The following is a 22,439-nucleotide window of genomic DNA, read 5'->3' on the forward strand; positions in this document are numbered from 1 at the left end:
CAACAAAAACTTCATTCACCTAATAACCTCCATTCATTTGGATCTGATGAGTTTGTATGATGACTTGGTTAGAATTGTGTGTAAAAAATATTAGTGAACTTATTTTTTTTTAGTGAACTTATTTTATTAAGAGTTCAAAAAATTCTCAGTAATTAAAATCTTCAGGGGAAAAAAAGGTTTTTCAAAAATACTAGAAGGTATAATTTAAGTATATTTGATATGCTAATTACATATCCCTTATTTTCATTAAAGTAGCTCCCTAAGATCCTTGTCTTTATAATGCTTTGTCAACCAATTCTGAGTTAAAGGCTTTAAACATTTTAAAAAACATACATTTCATAAAGTATATTTATCATTAATGCACACTACTACTACTTTTACCCTTATGTTAATCAGGGTTAGTGAGAAATTAGTTGTTTGTTTATACCATTATTATTGCACTAGATAGGCATTAACCAAATTCTGAAACATTCAACTCTATACTCATGTTTCTCTTCAAATTGAATCTTTTGCCTTTTACTAAAGATTCTTGTTGAGGGGGATAAGCATGAGTGTTACTTCAATTGTTTGAGGCCTTTCTTGGAAAAAAAAAAGGAAAAGAAAAACACCATATACTAAAAATCTATATTTATTTTTTACTTGTAGATAAATCTGAAAATCAGCCTGGCTACAAAGTTATTTCCAATAACTTATATATATAATCTTCAGGTCTGTGTATGAAGCCATTATTCCACTGAGACAATATCTGTATTTTGCTGTTATGTCTCCAGACACTAAAAGTCCTGCAAAACTAAATGTTTAATTAATGTTTTTAAATTGTAGTACAATTTATGTGGATTTTTAAAGGCTATTAAGTACCTAAGGAATTCTGAAAATTAATTTTCCTTCCATTATAAAAACAAAAGGCTAAATTACTAACTTAAGATTTCTTAGAGTGAGCTATTTTTACATTTTCTAAACACAAGTTCTGAAATACACTTCCTAAGTATATCATCTATCACACATTATTATGCATAATAGAGAACATATGAAAATACACATTATAAAGTGGTATGCAAATATAGATTCAGTGTAGTCAGAAACAGCTATTAGTATAAAAACAAACCTTCCAAGTTTTTTCCAAGTAAATGAACAGAAAAAGCAAATACATACAGAAATGCTGACTTCAGCTGCAATTTTTTGTCCATTATCTTCCATGATGCCAAAACTTTAAAACTGCAACCTATAGCTATATGCTAAATAATGATGAATAAAATTCATCACAACTGGCATTTATATGTCTTCTTTCCAAACTATCTCACTAGAGATAATATTCCTCCCAAAGTAGCAACTTCAGGTTGTACTTGAAATTCATAATACTCCTGTGGAAAATCCAGAAGTTTTATTTTTTTATAAAAGTGAAAAGAAACATGAGTTAAAGGTACTTCATATTATCAATACAGTCAATTTTGTTTCTACAGTAGAATAGCCGCCACTAAACTAGTGAGCTTAAGTTCACTCTTGAGTGCTTAAGAAAAGCAAAATCCTGTTCAGTAACACTTATCAACTGACTCTACATTCTGTGGTTCCTATTACATTCTAAGTTAAACAACTTTTCATTGTTTCTCCTCCCTTTTCTTCTTCAAGGTGCCAGGTTTTTGTTTACATAAGACAATATCACCTGTATGTAAGTTAGAGTACTGTCAATTTTTAACTTTTTTTTTTTTAGATTGCAGATTTTTCACTTTTACATTCAGACAAAAATCAATAGTACTCAAATATTTCTTCAACTACACAAATATAAAATCTCTTTGCATTCTAGTTTTTAGATTAAAAATTGTCCAGTATTAGTGTACTCTTTACACATGTTAATGATTGGGTAAACATAATGACCTAAAAAATATAGCTCTAAGATTCCCTTCTACTGTGAGGTAGGTGCCACGTAAAAAGGTACTCGTTTCTCACTCATCCATTTCCCTACCCCTTTGCTATTCTGTTCTACCACTTTCTGCTGGAGTCACATCCTGCCATTGGCAGCTGAAGGCTGAAGTTAAAAGGCATTCTACAAAGAACAGAGACTAGTGTACAATCCTGGTAGGGTCTGTATCTCTTCAACATGCAGATTATTTTACGCTGAAAACAGTGAAAGCCCTAAAGACTCAGCAAGAAACTTTGACCTTCCCCCTAACTGACCAAAAAATTAAAAATAGGAATTTAGACACAGGGCCTGTTCCCAGAATATCACCAGAGACATCTGTGAAGAATACGGTCTATGTGCAGTGGAGGAAAACTCCAGGCAGAGCCTAGAGATCACAGTCCACTCTGTGTTCCACTGTCACTGCATGGCCCAGCAAATATTTACTCAGCAAACTTGCTTTTCCATCTTCATGTCAATTGCTTTCCTCCCCTTTGAAGAAACAAACCACTGCCTTCAACATCCTCTTTTGTCTTTAGCTGCAGAGGGTATTTAAGATGAGGGTTTCAGTCATTTTGACAAGTTACTCAGTCTTCCTGGGTCTCTCTATTTACACGTGTTATTAAACTTTTGTGTGGTTTTTCCTCAATCTATCTCATGTCAATTCAATTCTTCTAGGTTCTTCTTTTCTAGCCAGAAGAACCTAGAAAAATTAGAGGAAAAATTCCTCCTCCATGACAGGGCCATAGGCACTAACCATCAGGATAGTTTCAAGACTCAGGAGATTAGGGTCAGAAGTACAAAATACAGGTATCACACAATTCACCATCCATGTTTAAATACATACATACCATGGTCAGGCACTATGATGAGCATTGGATATACAATGATGAACAAAACAAATATAATCTTTGTCTTTGGAGGGCTTATCCTCTAGCTTGGAAGACATAGATTATTCAAATAATTTAAGAAATAGTGTAAGGATACAAGGGCTTCCCAGGTGGCTCAGTGACAAAGAATCTGCCTGCCAGTGCAGGAGATGGGGGTTTGACCCCTGGGTCAGGAGAAGGAAATGGCAACCCACTCCAGGATTCTTGCCTGGGAAATCCCATGGACAGAGGAGCCTGGCAGGCTACAGTCCATAGGGTCGCAAAAGAGTCAGACACGACTTAGAGACTAAACAACAACAATATAAGGGTGTAAACTGCTATGACACAGTGTATGATAGGAAAGTATCACAGGGAAATTATAGTCCTTGTATTATTACTGTATATAGTAATGGTTAAACTGAAACTCATTTCCCCAAATCCCCTTCTCTATATGGTGCTGGGTCAGAATCAACTAAAAGGCAGAGTGAATGAAGCAAGAGCCATTACTCCAGAAGATTCTCAGAGTTAAATGTGATGAAACAGAAACAAAGGTGCTGGCAGGTTCCATTCATCCTCTCTTCCCTGCCCTAAGTCAACTCTTCCCAACTGCTGACCCTACTGAGCAACACTTCCTAATCCCTAGAACCTGTAAATGTTACCTTATTTGGAAAAGGGAATTTTGCAAATGAAATGAAGTTAAGGATCTTCGATGGGAAAATTATTCTGAATTAGCTAAGTAAACCCTAAATGTCAACACAAGTATACTCATAAAAGACAAAAGAGGAAAATACAAATACTTAAAAGAAGGCTTTTCCTGTGGCTCAGTGGGTAAAGAATCCACCTGCAGTCAGGAAAAATTAGGCACAGGTTTGATCCCTAGGCTAGGGAGATACCCTGGAAGAGGAAATGGCAACTCACTCTGGTAGTCTTGCCTGAAAACACCCTGGAGTGCTACAGTCCAAAGGGTTGCAAAGAGTCGGATGTCTGAACATGCATGCAAGAAAGAGAAGATGGCACTGTAAAGATGGAGGGAAAAGAGATTTGAAGATGCTGGTCTTGAGCATCTGGAGTGGTGTTCCAGACTGGAGTGATGTAGCCACAGACCAAGTAATGTTGGCACCCACCAGAAGTTAGAAGAAAAAATGGAGTGGATTATCCCCTAAAGCCTCTGGAGGGAACATAGTCCCTCTGACACTTTGATATTAGCCCAATGATTCTGATTTTGGATTTCTCGCCTACAGAACATTACTCTTATTTTAAGCAATCGAACATGTAATTTGTTACAGCAGCCCCAGGAAACCAAACCAAGCATCTGAGTCTATAATGAAAAAATGTAATTTTTCTCCAGTCCATGTGCAGTCGGGAAGAATGCATTTACTATGTGGTGGAAGAAGACTGGTTAAAATTAAGCTTTCAGTACTCAAAAGAGTTATTAATAAGTTATCAGGAAAACTGGGTTATACTGAAAAGTGCATAGAACAGTTCCTGGCACATAGTATGTGCTCAATAAATATATTTTTAAAAATAAATGCCAAAATCAATAATAAATCAAGGATTCCAAAAAATGAGATAATCATCTAGTGATCATCCATCATGGAAAATCTGAAGCCTATCCAGTTGGTTGATAAAACTAAATGATTAATAGTAACACTTCTACAGGGAAGGTAAAGACTTGACAAACATTACAAAGTAATTCTACTACAGCTAATTTTATAAAACACTGTTTCTTTGCTATTTTAAAGAACATAAAGGCAAAAGAAAGTACAGGTTACACGTTTATTAGTCTGTTTTTATAACCTGAAATATTAATAGTAGATAATCAGAGATAAATGTATAAGCTAGAAAACAATTTTCCAATTTTAAGTTTTCTGTCAATATTCAATTACCCTCAAATTGACTCCTTTAATATGATTTACTACCCACCAGGTATACTACATGTGTCAAAAAATACCATCTGAAATATATCTATATATATGCAGAAAGTCAAACATAGTCCTATAAAATAGTTTTGATTTTCAAGCACTAACATTAATAATAGGGTTCTAGTATTTTCTAACATTTAGAAATGTTCTAACATTTTAGAAATGTTTAAGTATTAAACCATACTAGGGTATTCAAGAATCATGTCTAGCTCTTTATTTAATTCAGCCTGAGGATAAATCTTTAAGATAAGGGGCCTTAAAATATTTTTCTTTGCAGCCTTCACAAATGGTAAAAGTTTTAGAAAAATATGTTTATCAGTGAAAATACTTTAACTGAAACTTCACGAGTTATTACTGATAGTTTACGGCCTGACAAACTGTCAAAGATTTAAAAACTTTTAAAAATCCTAAGCTGTTAATCTGTGCTTGTGTAACTAATGAAAGATTACCACACTCCCATAAGGACAAAATTCCAATATTAAAATTCAAATCCATTCTAAATCTGACAAGGCAACCACTCCCAAGTAAACCTATAATAGTCTGAGAAGTTTTTATTCGCTATGGATGTATTAACTATATAGGATATAAAAAGATCTTATTTGTTTTATGCTTGTTTTTTGTTTCCAAAACGTAAAAAATTTTTATTGAAGTACTGTATGGTTGATTTACAATGTTGTATTAGCTTCTGGTACATAGCAAAGTGACTCAGTTATACATGCATAATTATTTTTCATTATAGGTCATTATAAGATACTGAATATAGGTGCCTGTACCAAACGGTAGGATCTTGTTTATACACAGGATCTATTTTATACACAGTAGTTTCTATCTGCTAAACTCAAACTCCTAATTTACCCCTCCTCCTGCCTTTCCCCTTTGGTAACTGTAAGTTTGTTTTCCATGTCTGTGAGTTTCTGTTTCTGAATACATTATGAATCTATCTCATGCCCTGCTTCATTTCTGATGGGGACAGCCTTCAGGTTTTCACAGCTCTAAATCTACCATCCATATAGCAGATGTCTTAATAAAATGTGGATCTAATCACACGCCTTTCCTATTTGTAAAGTTTAACTGAAATACAGGGCCTGTCACATATTAGTCATTTACTCTATGTTGGATTTATAAAAGGACAAATAAACTCTGTAATATGTAAATTCTCAGAAGGGAAAAACGATCCTGTGAATTAAGTCTCTCTGTATATACATAAAAAACAAATCAAACTGGTTTTCATTAAATATTTTCTAACAGTTGCAACTTCACAAGAGAAGTTAAATTAATGAAATAATTATTTACTGAGCACCTGCAACCAATCAGACATTGTGCTAGGTGCTTTATAGGCATCATCTCACTTAAACCTCATTTAATCTGTAAAGGAGATACCACTCATTTTACAGATTAAAAACTGAAGTTCTGAGATATTAAGTCTATAACTTCCTTTGCATAATATGCCAGAATTCAGATACAAAGCATGATTTCTCTCAGTCAAAGCTACAATTCATGGCCCATGAATTTTTGCAAGGAGTCTATTGCATGGTCTTTGCAATAATGCCTAAGTGTTGAAACATGTCTAAGTTTTAGAGGGTCAGTCAGCATAACATATTAGAGTATGCCTCCAGACCAGATTGTATAACTTCACATTCTCTTTCTACATAACCATAACCAGGGCAAAATACTTAACCTCTGTCCCTCCTTTCTCTTACCTATAAAATGGGAATAAACAATAGTATGTACTTTATAGGATGGTTTAAAGGATATAAATCACAAAAAAGTAGTTATAATTCTACATTGCCTCATTTGAGTATGCACTGAATAATTCTTACTCAAGTTACAAAATGCCACAAGTAACATTTAAAATTGGCTTTTTATAGCACATATGAATTTAGAAAAACCTTATCTAGCTTTTACAGAAAAACTAGGCAGAGTAGGTATAAAGTCATGTGCGAACATTTCCTTACTGGAATGATTTTCTTTCTTAGCATTTATCTGAACTGATCTAAAATTCCAGCTTAATTTTAACTCTGTTTTCTACTATATTACCTGACTTACCAGAGCTCTTCAATTAAAGTGCTTATCTCCAGGCAGCAACTGATTCTTTGGTTTCATTTGGGATAGTATCTCCGACATGGATGATAAACTAGAGTTTTGGGTAGGCAATCTGGATTGAGCAGCTAAGTTACACTTTAGCTTATAAAATAAACACTCATATTTATATACCAAACACTCTCAAATTTATATAGCAGAAGACATCAAAAAACCAATCATTAAAACACATACAAAAAACCATATATAACCACAGCACTACACTCCTTCATTAAAGGAAACAATTAAGTTTAATGTACTTAGGATACACCTGTTTTTCAGATGGGTGAAATCTAATGTTAAGCTACTAATTCATATTGATCTGAACTTCAATAAATTCATACACACATTGTTAACTACTAGTTTGATGATGTTCAAGCTACTTCAGTAACACAGACAGGTCTACAATTTACTCTTCAGTTTTTTATAATTTCACACACACACACAAATCCACAGCAGATTGTTATCACATAGAAACTTCCTTCTCTAATACAGGGAAATAAACTCAAAGGTTATACTTCATAGCTACTGAAGGATGATTAGGCTTTAAGGGAGAGAATATTTCAGTTGATTTTAATGATTTGTCCAGTCATTCATCCACATACTTTCTCTGAGTTTGATACAAATTATATCCATTTCAAATATAACTGAGGCAGCCCAGAGAGTGTATGTAGGACACAGGGTTTCATCTGTCTGACCCTGAATATTCTCATTTAAAAGGTGGTGATGGGAAACAAAATATATCATTCCCAAAATATGCTACTTTAACATATTATTTTGAGTTGTAGGTATTAAAATGCAGGGCAGCCTTCCCTGAACTTCCCTTATCTGTTTAAACATAAATCCTCTAAAAGGAAGTCAACTGTCATAAATCCACTCCCCAGAGGAACTCCCCTTCATCAACCAAGGAAGGCTATTAATCACAGGAGAGGAGACTAACAGAGGAAGGTAAATTCTCATGTTGTCCTTTACAAATTCAGATTAGCAGGAGAGAACATTTGTAAAACTTCATTCTCTGAACTGCAACTTTGTTTATAAAATGGTGTATTCATTGTTTTTATTTTATTTATTTTTGGCTGTGCTGGATCTTTGTTGCTTCATGGGCTTTTCTCTGGTTGCAGTGAGCAGGAGCTACTCTCCAGCTGTGGTGCAAGGCTTTCTCATTGCAGTAGCTAGCTTCCTTATTGCAGAGCACAGGTTCTAGGGCACACGAGCTCAGTACTTAAGTTTCTGGGTAGTAAAGCATAGGCTCAGTAGCTGTGACCCACGGGTTTAGCTGCTCTGTAGCATGTGTGATCCTCCAGATCCAGGGACCAAACAATCTCCTGCATTGTTGTTGTTGCTGTTCAGTTGCTAAGTCATTTGACTCTTTATGACCCCATGGACCTCAGCATGCCAGGCTTCCCTGTCCTTCACCATCTCCCAGAGTTTGCTCAAACTCATGTCCACGAAGTCACTGATGCCCTCTTCTCCTTCTTATCTCAGTCTTTCCCTTTATCAGGGTCTTTTCCAATGAGTCAGCTCTTCGCATCAGGTAGCCAAAGTACTGGGGCTTCAGCTTCAGCATCAGTCCTTCCGATCAATATTTGGGATCGACAGGTTTGATCCCCTTGCTGCCCAAGGGACTCTCAAGAGTTTTCTCCAGCACCACAACTCAAAAGCATCCACTTTTTGGCACTCAGACTTCTTTATGGTCCAACTCTCACCTCTGCACATGACTACTGGAAAAACCATAGCTTTGACTATACAGACCTCTGATGGCAAAGTGATGTCTCTGCTTTGTAACATGCTGTCTAGGTTGGTCATAGCTTTTCTTCCAAGCAGCCAGCATTTTTTAATTTCATGACTGCAGTCACCGTCCACAGTGATTTTGGAGCCCAAGAAAATAAAATCTGTCACTGCTTCTACTTTTTCCCCTTCTATTTGCTATGAAGTGATGGGACTGGGTGCCATGACCTTAGGTTTTTGAATGTTGAGTTTTAAGCCAGTTTCTTCACTCTCCTCTTACTTTCATCAAGAGGCTCTTTAGTTCCTCTTCACTTTCTGCCATTAGGGTGGTATCATCTGCATATCTGAGGTTGTTGATATTTCTCCCTGCAATCTTGATTCTAGCTTGTGATTCATCCAGCCTGGCATTTCGCATTATGTACTCTGCATATAAGTTAAATAAGGAGGGTGACAATATACAGACTTGACACATTCCTTTCCCAATTTTGAACCAGTCCACTGTTCCATATCCGGTTCTAACTGTTGCTTCCTGACCTGCATACAGGTTTCTTAGGAGACAGGTCAGGTGGTCCGGTATTCCCATCTCTTTCAGAATTTTCCATACTTTGTTGTATTCCACATAGCCAAAAGCTTTAGCACAGTCAATAAAGATGTTTTTCTGGAATTTGCTTGCATCTTCCGTAATCCAAAGGATGTTGGCAACTTGATTTCCGGTTCCTCTGTCTTTTCTAAATCCAGCTTGTCATCTGGAAGTACTCAGTTCATGTGCTGCTGAAACCTAGTTCATAAACTGCTGAAGCCTAGCTTGAAGGATTTTGAGCATTACCTTGCTAGCATGTGAAATAAGTGCAACTGTGTGGTAGTCTGAACATTTGTTGGCATTGCCCTTCTTAGGAACTGGAATGAAAACTGACCTTTTCCAGTCCTGTGGCCACTGCTGAGTTTTCCAAATTTGCTGACAGGCAGATTCTTTACCACTGAGCCACCAGGGAAGCCCACTCATTGGTTTGATTCTTGACTTCTCAGGGACAGCTATTGCTTTCCAGTTTCTCATTTTGTGTCCTGAAAAACTGGGGTTGGTTTTCTGCCTGCTCAGGCATGCAGGTTATGATTCTTGTGTATGCAAGCAACTCAACTGTAAGGTTGGGGGCCAAAAAAATATGACCAGACAGAAATGTGGTTTATAGCTCATCTGCAGCTAGTGTCCTACTGACTACTGCCAGTTTGGGGTGGGGGTGGGATATTATCATCTTAAAATTTTGTGTATCACAGAAATAATCAAATTTCCTTGTCCACTGCATTAGAATGAACTCTCACTAGATCCTTAACTATGACCATTTTTAAGTCTTCTGTCATTTACAAATAGTTACTGTTTTACTCTTATGCTTTCGTGAAGTCTGTCCAAAACATTTGTCTTCAAAAAGATTCAAAAAAATGACATTGTTAAGTACTCTACAATACAGATTTGTAATAACTTTAAGATCATACCATTGAACTAGGTAATAAATTCCAGAACTCTAATGGAAAAAATTAATGGATTCTTGAAACTACTAACTTTAGATCAAGTAAAACAGGAATAATTACATGGGACTGAGAAAATGATGAGAATGATTTTTAATTTTATGACTTTTTGTTAAAAACATTGCTAGCTCTTTAACACTTTTAACAGATTGAAGGAAACCTTTTTTCTTAAACTTTCTATAACTTAAAAGCAATTTGGTAAATTATATCTTTGTAAACAGAACTGAAACATTTATTTATCTGTTTCTCCCTACCTGATTCCTCAGGAAATCAGAAATTAACAGTGAGTATTCTTAATTTCATGACAATATAGTTACTTGCATATGTTCAATAACAATATGTTTTCCTTGTAATAGGATACAATTGGAAACATTGGCTATACTGCCAAAGTTTTGACTGAGACGTCAAACTTGAGGATACCAACTTTAAGGAATTAAGCTGGACTTTGTGGCTCTGGTAAAGAATCCACCTGCAATGCGGGAGACCTGGGTTCAATACCTGGGTTGGGAAGATCACCTGGAGAAGGGAAAGGGTTCCCACTCCAGTATTCTGGCCTGGAGAATTCCATGGACTGTATAGTCCACTGGGTCGCAAAGAGTTGGACATGATTGTGACTTTCACTTTACAAGGCCAATGAAGCCCCTTCCAGAAACACACACACACACACACACACACACACACACACAAAACCCCTGGTATCTTGCGTTCATAGTTCCCAGCCATATCAGGTGAGTAAGGAAGGTCATTTTCTGGTGGGTCCAAGAACTTAAGGATTTCTTAGGGACCTCAAGGAGAAAGAAGAGAGAAATTCACTCAAATCCAAGCATTACAGGAGAAATCTGATGGTCAGTCCTTGGCTTGGCTTTCTGGGCTTGAGATACTTGCAAACGTCTGAGATTCCTTCTGAAAAGTTATAGCAAAGCAGATTTTAAAAGAGTCTTTATGGTGAATTACTATTCTTACTGCATTTACATAAATAATCAGGCCAAGTTTAATGAGACTAGACTTATTGTGCAAACAAATTAGGCTTACTGTGACTATCTTTGGTAGAAGTAGAGAGGACTATAGAGAGAACATTATGTTTCAGTAGCACACTTTTGTGGATATCACATTCTACTGTAGTCCACTGCCTTTGAGGTTTTGTAATCTACTTGTACACTGGATTGGATCCCTGAATTCTTCTAGTTTCCTCCATTATCTAGTTATGTATGACTCTCTAAACTAACATTTTCAACTTTCTCTACCCTGACTTGGAATCACAAAAACTAAACACTGTCCTTTTCCCAAAGCCCTGTAAGCTGAAGCTAGACAACTTGGGTAATTTATTATTCCTTCCAGTTTTATTGAGCTATAATTGACATATAGCACAAAATAATTTTATGTTGTACAGCATAAAGATTTTACTTACATACATCGTGAAATGATTACCACAGTAAATTTAGTGAATATCCCCCTTCTCACGTAAATTAAATAGAAAATATATATTTATGTTTTTTGCCTTTTGATGAGATTGTTTATGATTTACTCTCAACAACTTTGATATATAAAGTGCAGCAGTAAATTTACACTTATCACATTGTACATTATATCCCTAGTACTTATTCATCTTATAACAGAAAGTTTTTGCCTTTTGACTACCTTCTTCCAATTCTACTCTACCTTCCACCCTGCCACCCTCTGGTAACCACAAATCTGATGTCTTATTCTGAGTTTGGTTTTGAAGTACAGTGGACATACAACACTGCTAGTTCCTGGTATGCAACATAGTGATTTGCTATTTCTATATGTTTCTAAAGTAATCACCATGATAAATATAGTCACCATCTGTCACCTAAGATTTACATATGTATTGACTATATTCTCCACACTGTACATTTCCTACTTGTGACCATTTATTTTGTTACTGAAAGTTTGTACCTCTTAATCTCCTCCACCTACTTCTCCCCTCCCTCCATCCCTGTATCCTCAGGTAACCACCTGCTTGTTCTCTATGATTCTATTTCTGTTTAGAATGATCACTCTTGTGTTGTAATATAATCTTATTTCAACCTTTTATTAATCTTATATTTGAAAATTCTTTTCTGTTCTATGTTTTAGTACTTTATTTGATCCTAGTAATAAATCCTTGAGGTAGCATAGATAACTTTCTCAAAAAACAATAGCAAAATGCTAATTTAACAAATATTATAAAATACTTATTATAAAGCGCAGTACATAAGAGAAGAAGAATGTTTTGGACAGAAGACAGACTTTAGAGAGCTTTATAAGAAGGAAGTAGCAACTTCCAATTGAAAAAGAAGTCCTGAGAATACTGTACAGCAAGGTAACTATAGTTAATAAAACCGATTGTATATTTGAAAGTTGCAAAGAGAGTAAACCTAAAATCTTAAAAGCTGTCATTACAAGAAAAATTTTGTATCTATGTGTGGTGATGAATGTTAACTAGATTTGTGGTGATAATTTTGCAACACATACAAATATCAAATCATTATGATATACACTGGAAACTAATACAGAGTTTTATGTCAATTACATCTCAATTTTTAAAAAAATTAAAGGAGGTGGCATTAAAGAATACCTTTTGCAAAGATGGACAGAAGGATTTCTACAAAGATGGAGAAGAAGGCCATCCTTATAGGAAGAAAGGATGTAAGCAAAGACCAAGGCACATAGGCATATAACATGTTCAGAAATTAACTTCAAAGTAACTATTATGATTGAGCTAAATACAGAACTCGTGGGATAAAATAATTTTTTAAAAAAGAATTAAAGGGACATGTTGACATCTTGACATGAAGTCAAGGACAGTTACAGATTTTTGAAGAGTTTTGGTTGGTAACCTAAATAATTTTAAATTTAATCCGGATTCCATAGAAAGTCACTTGAGTATGTCTGAGGAAAGAGAAACCAAGAAATACGTAAGACCTCTGGTTTTAAAAATCAGTTTCAAGGGGAGTTACTGGAAGGGAGACAGGCTGAGGGCAGCAAATCCAGCCACTGCCATAGAGCAAGTAAGAGGAGAGAGAAGTCACGTTTAGCATAGAAGTGAAAAAGACAACAAGCAAACTGAGATGCTGAAAAAGTAGGATCAATACTTGGGAGAAAAGTTAGGACCAGGAATGTAAATTTAGAAGTCATGCCCTTAAAGGAAACAATCTGAGTTTACCAGCGAAAATGAGTAAGTGCACCAAGTGAGAAGCTACCAAATTTCATCTCTAACTACCAAAGTTGAATGCTGATCGAAAACAAAAAACTGCGGTTCCATTTTCAAATACTGCCTGTAACAGAACATAATAAAAGATTCCGCCTTCTACCATAAAGTAATGAAACGTGCTTTACCAAGCAAGGCCCAGTACTACATTTAATATTACCCTTTAATTCATTTGAACCAGCGTTCCCTGTAGTTTAGTTGCTTTAAAGAAAAGTTAATTAAAATCTTCCCTTCCTAAACACTCAAAACCCAACGAGCACACCTTTTTCTGATAGGAATACCACCTGGCCTCAGACAGCCTTTGCCTGCGCACTAGCCTTACCAAGGACAACCTTTCCATTTCTTGAAGTCCCTCAGACTTCTCCAGCGCAGGGTCCCGGTCTCCTGGCTCAGCATCAGCCACAGGGCCGTGCGCCGAGCGGGAGCTCCAGGGCAGTTCGCAGATGGAATGACCGCCAGCCTGGCCCTCCGGCCGCTCGGTTCCGCACGCCCCAGACTCTAAAGCACACACTGTCGTTTTCATTCGGTCGACACACCCCTTTCCTGGGGCTCTTTTCCCTCCTACACCCAGCACATTCCTCACGTCGTCCCTCGTACTTACAACTTGCCACTTCATCCACTCCCACCGCGTACCCAGCTAGTACTTAAGGTATTCCACACCGTCCCCTTCACTCAGACAGACTTCGTATCAGCCCCGCGCCCGCTGCATCCTCCCGGAGCTGCCCCGGCCAAAGCTGAGGCCACCGGCCTGCCCGTGCCCGCCGCCACCCAGGAGCGCCCCAGGCTCACCTTCCGCGCAGCTCGGCCGGCTGCGCGTACTGGGGGCGGCGGCTCAGCTCGGCCTGGCGCCCCAGGCTGCGGCGCCCGCCGGGTCCTCCGCGACCCTTGAAGCGCAGCGCCACTCGCTACCGCCGCCGTCGCTGCCGCCGGCCCGGTGCGGCCCAGGCGTTTCCGGGTTCCCGCGGTCCCGTCTCCCAAACGCTCCGGCTGCGGCCTCGGCCCGGGTGAACGCCGTTCCCGGCTCGGCCCTGCTGGTCCCACCTTGGCACTTGCCAACTCCATCCCCCAAGACAAGGACTTAAGAGGCTCCGCTGGCGACCCCCGGTGCCGGCTTCAGTGTCGTGTCCTTGCCTGGGGCAGTGCCTCCTGCTAGTTGTTTCCTAAAGGGACGCAGCGGACGGAGTGACTCCCGCGGCGTGCCTCTGCAGGACTCTCTGGTGGCGAAGGGCGCTGGGGTGTGAGACTGCGAAAGTAAAGTCAAAGTCCTCGGGGGCAAAGGACCCTGAGAGGGAGTGAGGAGGTGGATCCAGGAAGCAAACAGACTGGGTTCGAGAAATGTCAGCGACTGTGAAAACTAACGAGACTCGCTCTGGCGCAGGCTGCCGCTCAGTTTTCTGGAAGGCTTGTTCGGTTGGAAATAACCGCTTCTCCCACCCTGGTTTAGACCCTGAGGCTGAACAGAGCCCAGAGCAGCGCCACCAAATTAGTAGGGTAGGATTATCCTTTCCTCTTAACACCACGCCGCTAGGAATTAAGCCTGTGTCTCTTTATATTGCAAATGATTAAAACTGCGTCCGAGAAAGACAAGCGGAGAAAGAGAGCGGAAAAACAAAATTAAAGAACTGTATTAGAGTAGAATGACTGGGTTTTAAAATTTTGGCTCAGATGGAAACGAATCTGCCTGAAATGCAGCAGACCCAGGTTGGATCCCTGGGTTGGAAGATCCCATGGAGAAGGAAGTGGCAGTATTCTCGCCTGGGAAATCCCATGGACAGAAGAGCCTGGAGGGCCTACAGGGCATGGGGCACGGCTTGAGCGACTAACACTCATGATCTTGAGAAATTCCCTGGATGGTGGAATATATCTTAGATTTTAATGTTTGTTCTAAATATTTTGGAAGTAAAATGTGCCTGATGCATAATAATAATAGCTAGGCACTAATCTAAGATGAAGATACAGAGGGACTATATAATGAATCTTTTCCTCATTTTGTAAGAGAGAAAAGATTTAAAATATTTTAGAAATACTTCAGCAGGAAAAATATACCTTATGACATAAATACAGGGTTTTTTGTTTTTTTTTTTTAAGAGAAAAAGACTTCTAGTCTGTTCAAAAAGTTTTAAAATGAAAAGGAGAGAAGTGGAGGTAATTATTCATTAGGAAACAGTAACATGGTGCTTTGGCATCTTGGAAGAGGACCAAAGCTCTAACAGACAGAAACAACAATGAAAATAGAAGGTTAAATATATTTATGACACCCACAACTGATGTAAAGATATGGGTTGCCAAACTGATGACCAAAAGAAAGTAATGCTTTCATTGACCTCTCTTAGCTTTACAATTTGTACTTAGATACTAGTGTAGCAGAAACTAGTTTAGGCACCCCACTATGTTAGCCCTTATTCTCTCTACCCATTCATCCTATACAACACATGGTTGTACCTCAGTCCTATCTGACTGACTCTTTGTGACATCATGGACTATAGCCCCATGGACTGTAGCTCGCCAGTCTCCTCCGTCCATGGAATTTCCCAGGCAAGAATACTGGAGTGGGTTGCCATTTCCTCCTCCAGGGCATCAAACCTGACCTGAGTCCCTGGAGTGTCCTGTATTGGCTGGCAGCTTCTTTACACTAGTGCCTCCTGAGAAGCCCAACATATACATGTTTATAAAGTTTTCCCTCTCTTTCTTGCTTAATGGCACTGTGAAAATGATTGCCCTCTAGCTAAGGCTATACCATCCACCTAATGTTTTAACTCTCCAAGAGGACACTCCCTATCACTGCTTTCCACTGGGAACATTTTTCATTCCAGAAAGAATGTCATGGCTAATCACCAGAACCTGTTCTGAATCAAATGTCAGCCCTGACATCTCAATATCCCCAGGAGGAGGGGAAGAATGCAAGAACACATCAGCCCTGATCCTCATCTTCAGCCCCATTTACCACCTGAAAACTCCTCCAGCTTCCTGGGGAAGGAGAGAACAGTCTTGAGGGCATTAACTTTCAAGCTTACGCTCTCAAGCCCCACTGCTCCTGGCAAAGTAATAAAGCTAATGCTTTCTCCAAAACACTGTCTGTATTTTTACTTGGTGTCGGTGAGCAATAACACTGAACTGCTTTCAGTTTCCCTGTATATACCACTCAGCACCTATTCTGGAGAAGGCAATGGCAACCCACTCCAGTACTCTTGCCTGGAAAATCCCATGGACGGAGGAGACTGGTAGGCTGCGGTCCATGGGGTCACTGAGAGTTGAACACGACTGAGCGACTTCACTTTCACTTTTCACTTTCATGCATTGGAGAAGGAAATGGCAACCCACTCCAGTGTTCTTGCCTGGAGAATCCCAGGGACGGGAGCCTGGTGGGCTGTCATCTGTGGGGTCGCACAGAGTCGGACACGACTGAAGCGACTTAGTAGAAACAGCACCTACTCCCATCCCTCATGCTCTTAATTGAATGTTGAATGTGTTTCCACTGCTCCTGCTTACATTTTTTATAGCTAGCTCCACTCATTTTTCAGCTCTCTGTTCAGGTATTATCACAAACTTGAAGCTGTTTCTTGCCTCCTTCCTTCCAGGGATCTGAACTCCTTCTCTGTGGTTCCAGAACATCTTGAGGCATCTTGTACATCTCTAAATAATTTTACTTCACTGTATTGTGATCTGATCTATATTTCTCCTTTCTGCCCAACACTCTTCTTGAGGTCAATACTATCCTATTTATCTCCAGATCTCCAGCACTTGGCACAGTGCTTAGCACATAGTAGAAACTCAACACATATTTCCTGAAAGGGACTGAACTGGTTGGTAATGACGGTGAAGACAAGCCAGACTGTATAAAAGCTCGCCGGGGAAGAATGGCCAGCACAGCCTAAACTGCAAGTCTAGGCATCCAACACAGAGAATTCAAGTCAGCACCTAAGGTCTGAAGCTCTTTTAATAATAATAATAACCCAATAAGGATTGTACCTTTGAGTAGTTTGCTGTATCAATCTCCTTTAACCCTCACAGTGGCCCTATAAAGTAGGCATTAATACCTGTATTTTACTGAAGGAGAACATGAGACTTAGATTAAGTAACTTACTGAAGCTCCCATATCTACAGAAAAGTAAACGGGAATTCAAATCCTAATTTGTCTGCCTTTAAGTCCATGCATTAAAACACTACATTTAGCTGTAGTAGAACAGAAAAGGAATGAACACCGTATAGAAAAAAGGTGTCTGTCAGCAAAAGTAGCAATAGGGATAGGAAAACAGAGAAATCAGTAGGGGTAGGAAATCAGTGAAAGACAGAGACGGACATGAAGGAAGAGAGAAAAACAGTCACCTGGGGGTACTGGGGCAGAGGACCAGCTTTGGGTTTTCTATGATAACAGATCTGAAAGACAAAATTTCGACACTTTAAAAGACAGACAAAAAAAAAAAAAAAGACAGACAAATGAGAATAACTTATTAGTCCAAGGGCAGCCAGAGTGAAACAGAGAAACTATGTTTCTCACTGGTGCTTGATTAGGGTTGCCAGATAAAATACACATCTAGTTAAACTTGAATTCCAAATAAACAATGAATAATTGTTTAGTATTAATATATGCAATACGTGGGGCTTCCCAAGTGGCTTGGTGGTAAAGACAGCTTGACGATGCAGGAGACACAGGAGATCTGGATTCAATCTTTGGGTCGGGAAGATCCCCTGGAGGAAGAAATGACAACCCAATCCAGTATTCTTGTTGGGAAAAATTCCATGGACAGAGGAGCTTGACAGGCTGTAGTCCATGGGGTTGCAAAGAGTCTGGACATGACTGAGCGACTGAGCATGCATTCAATATGTGGTGTATACTGTGGAAAAGGAATGTTGCCTGCCATTCCAGAAACAGAGTGTTGCCCATCATTCTGGTTCTACAAGGATCAAGCCACCAGCCAATGAAGTGTACCCCACCCCCATGCACCCCAAGGGGAATTCAGGATGGAGAAAGATAGGAAGTAGTCAGTCTATGCTTCTGGATACTGGCCCTAAATAGTTGAGCTGTATATCTAAGGAATAATTTCAATGCATCAGTCCACACAGAGAAAAGCACTAACATCTTTTAACTTTGATATCTGTTTTTTTGTGATTAGCGCTAAGCTCTTGATGTTAGACTGCATGTTTTGTTTGTTTTCAGCAGAAACCTCCTATATGTCTTTGCTTCTCTCTTAATTCTTTGAAGCAGTTCCCCAGAGCTATCTGAGAGTATGTTTCCCAGGCTACAGACCTCAATAAGATCTCCAAATAAGAGATCTTGGTTATGTGTTTTGTGTGTTTCTTGTGTGTGTGTTTTTCTTCATTTGACAGTACTTAAGCTAAAAAAAAGATTGTTTTATCAGAAATTCAAATTTAACTCAGTGTCCTATATTTTTATTTTCTAAATCTGGCAACCCTATCGAAAGCATGAGTATTATAATATTGCATGATAACTGCAGTTTTCAAGGGTGCCCCAGAGAAATTCAGACCAAATTAAATTATATTTGGTGCAGATGACACTGCAAGCCTTAGGCACACAAAGTGACATTCCCCCATCAGTATCTTCAGGCAGAGTCAAGGCTGGTACTTTATGAACTTTAATGGCTTAAGACTCCATAGGAAAAAAAAGACAAGAAAGAAAGTGAGCAGGGACTATGGAGATTTATATATTTAAAGTTTTTTTTTCTTAATCTCTTTCTAAAACAGTTAAAATACAAAAAATTTCCTGGGGAATTAAATCTCAGGTTTCCAGGTGTCACTGATACTTTGTTCCTATACTATTATAGTTCTTAAAACTATGGAATTGAAGGTGAAGCTCATGAGCAGGAAAAACCAGTCTTTCCTTGCTTCTCAAGCTACTGAATCTGGCATATTCTTGTTGCTTCTTTAGGGCAAAGCACCTGCATAGAAAGAATAGCCAAAGTTTATTTACTTGACCATCATTTACCTCTAAGAGAAATTGAATGAGGTTACTTCCATATCATCAGCAGCTCAGCAGTCATGTGCCTCTTTTGCTTTGTGATAGATGCGTAGAGCTTGACAGTCTATAGAACAGCTATTTGATAGGTTTGAAAGGAAATTACTTTTTATTTCCAGGTTCTGCTTGGCTTTTCCTATTATAACAGACTTACTTTGGGGGGGATTAGGAGGTTGTCTGGGCTTCCCAGGTGGTGCTAGTGGTAAAGAACCCGCCTGCCAATGCAGGAGACATAAGAGATGTGGCTTTGATCCCTGGGTTGGGAAGATCTCCTGAAGGAGGGTGTGGCAGCCCCACTCCAGCATCCTTGCCTGGAGAATCCCATGGACAGAGGAACCTGGTGGGCTGCAGTCCACTGGGTCTTAAAGAGTGGGACACGACCAAAGTGACTTAGCAGCAACAGCAGCAGCAGGGTGTTGTTTAACAGAAGTGATGCACTTCTCTCTATCTGTGTGTTCAGAAACTGGGGAAATTACCCTGGATGATTGCTGCCCCATGGAGTTTGTTGACTCTGGTCAAAGAATCAGTCATCATTTGATATTCTTTTAAGTCTCTGATTGGTAGATGAACTTGGTGGTCTGGATATTAAGGAATTGGTTTTATCTCAGAGTCAAGGGATTCCCTTTTACCTGGCATAGTTACCTGACGAAATCACCACAAATCCTTTTGTGGAGACCTAGGGAAAAGGTACATAGATGAACTTGTGCTGTTAAAGCCGGTCAGGGTGCCCTTAAGTCTGAGAATGGATGAGGGGTTGCAATTTAGGGAAGTTGGTCATCTATGCAGTCCCAGAGTTCGTTTTGTCAGGCGAGTGTATGCTCCTCGGTTCTTTGTCTCCTCACAACAAAAATTTGGAGTGACGGACATTGAAGCCCCCTCGGCGGTCACAGCTCTTGGGTCCTGGACAGACCAGTGTTACAGCTCTTAAATAAATCAGTGTTACAGCTCAGTGTTACAGCTCTATTTTATTTAGAAGATAGCAGGAAAATCCATCTTCGAGGTGTGAGGGCACGTCGATCCAAAGACGGGAAGAGAAGAGCGCCCCAGCGTGCAGGAGAGAGGGAGACCGAAGAGGGCTTTGGCTCCTCTTTACATGTTTCTCTGTCCCTGGGCCTGTCTTATGTAAATTGGGCCGGCAAGGAGTGTAGTTTGTTTTACCTGAGGTTCTCACTCCGGTCCTCGGACCTTCCTTTGTTCCATTTTCGCGGGCTTTTCCCTCCAGGTCTTTTAGCCACAGCCTTTTTGGACTCCTTTTCCCTGTTCTAACTACCTAACAATTTGATTATACAGTTCACATGTAATTGGATTATGCTGTTCAGAATACTTCCTGTTCTCTATCTTCAGGACACATGGTAGCTTGTAATTTCTGACTCTTGTGGCTGAATGGGACCACATGACTAGTTCTAACTGTTCAGCTCAGTTCAGTTCAGTTCAGTCACTCAGTTGTGTCCGACACTTTGCAACCCCATGGACTGCAGCACACCAGGACTCCCTGTTCATCACCAACTCCCGGAGTTTACCCAAACTCATGTCTATTGAGTTGGTGATGCCATCCAACCATCTCATCCTCTGTTTTCCCCTTCTCCTCCTGCCTTCAAACTTTCCCAGCATCAGGGTCTTTTCAAATGAGTCAGCTCTCTTTAGCAGGTAGCCAAAGTATTGGAGTTTCAGCTTCAGCATCAGTCCTTCCAATGAATATTCAGAACTAATTTCCTTTAGGATTGACAGAGTGGATCTCCTTGCTGTCCAAGCGACCCTCAAGAGTCTTCTCCAACACCACAGTTCAAAAGCATCAATTCTTCAGGACTCAGCTTTCTTTTAGTCCAACTCTCACATCCATACATGACAACTGGAAAACCCATAGCCTTGATTAGATGAACCTTTGTTGGCAAAGTAATGTCTCGGCTTTTTAACATGCTGTCTAGGTTGGTCATAACTTTCCTTCCAAGGAGTAAGTGTCAATTTCATGGTTTCAATCACCATCTGCAGTGATTTTGGAGCCCCCCAAATAAAGTCTGTCACTGTTTCCACTGTTTCCCCATCTATTTCCCATGAAGTGTTGGGACCGGATGCCATGAACTTAGTTTTCTGAATGTTAAGCTTTAAGCCAATTTTATCACTCACCTCTTTCACTTTCATCAAGAGGCTGTTTAGTTCTTCTTCACTTTCTGTCATAAGGGTGGTGTCATCTGCATATCTGAGGTTATTGCTATTTCTCCTGGCAATCTTGGTTCCAGCTTGTGCTTCATCCAGCCCAGCGTTTCTCATGATGTACTCTGCATATAAGTTAAATAAACACAGTGACAATATACAGCCTTGACATACTCCTTTTCCTATTTGGAACCAGTCTATTGTTCCATGTCCAGTTCTAACTGTTGCTTCCTGACCTGCATACAGATTTCTCAGGAGGCAAGTCAGGTGGTCTGGTATTCCTGTCTCTTTCAGAATTTTCCACAGTTTATTGTGATACACACAGTCAAAGGCTTTGGCATAGTCAATAAAGCAGAAATAGATGTTTTTCTGGAATTTTCTTGTTTTTTCAATGATCCAGCAGATGTTGGCAATTTGATCTCTGGTTTCTCTGCCTTTTCTAAAACCAGCTTAAACTCCTGGAAGTTCATGGTTCACGTGTTGTTGAAGCTTGGAGAATTTTGAGCATTACTTTGCTAGCATGTGAGATGAGTGCAGTTGTGCAGTAGTATCTAACTGTAGGGAAGGTTCTAACTGTAGGGAAGGTTCTAACTGTAGGGAAGCAAAATTAACCACCTCAAATTTTACTTTGGTATGTGGATTATTTCGAGTTGACAACAATCATGGCCCAAAAGACTCAGGAAGAAACTTTGACCTACCCACTATCACCCTAAAGGAATGTAGATAAGAGGCCCATTTTAGGAAAGGAGCCATCTCCAAAGATAACTGTAGTATGAACTAGGTGTGTAGACAAGGAGGAACCTAGCAAAGTTTGTTAAAATTCTTCTCTGTGTCCCATTGTCTCTGCATGTTCCAGCAATAATTGCTTTCCAAACCTTTGCTTCTCTATCTTCCTGGCAATTGCTTTCCTCCTGTCTGAAGCCCCATACCACTACTCCTAAGACACTCTTTTGTTTTTAGATGAAGATGATATTTAATGTGAGAATTTCAGCCATTTTGGTGAGTTACTTAGTTTTCCTGGGTCTCTTCCATGTATACATGTTATTAAATTTTGTTTGATTTTCTTCTTTTAATCTGTCTCATGTCAATT

General features: G+C 39.3%; 1 protein-coding gene and 1 non-coding gene across 2 annotated transcripts in view; one reads left to right on the top strand and one right to left on the bottom strand.

The window, feature by feature from the left end:
* The window catches only part of SLC35A3 (solute carrier family 35 member A3), a 40,342-nt gene extending 25,863 nt beyond the window's left edge, over positions 1-14,479 (bottom strand). The window contains exon 1 of the mRNA XM_020906054.2: positions 14,014-14,479. Coding sequence (XP_020761713.2) covers positions 14,014-14,286 — 273 coding nt within the window. The 5' untranslated portion in view covers positions 14,287-14,479. The remainder of the gene's footprint in view (positions 1-14,013) is intronic.
* On the top strand, positions 480-592 carry LOC139035405 (U5 spliceosomal RNA). The gene has a single exon (XR_011488052.1). It is a non-coding gene; the product is annotated as a U5 spliceosomal RNA (small nuclear RNA).
* Positions 14,480-22,439: the final 7,960 nt, after the last annotated feature.

The sequence above is a fragment of the Odocoileus virginianus genome, chromosome 5 (genome assembly GCF_023699985.2).
Source record: "Odocoileus virginianus isolate 20LAN1187 ecotype Illinois chromosome 5, Ovbor_1.2, whole genome shotgun sequence".
In the NCBI taxonomy this organism is placed as follows: domain Eukaryota; kingdom Metazoa; phylum Chordata; class Mammalia; order Artiodactyla; family Cervidae; genus Odocoileus; species Odocoileus virginianus.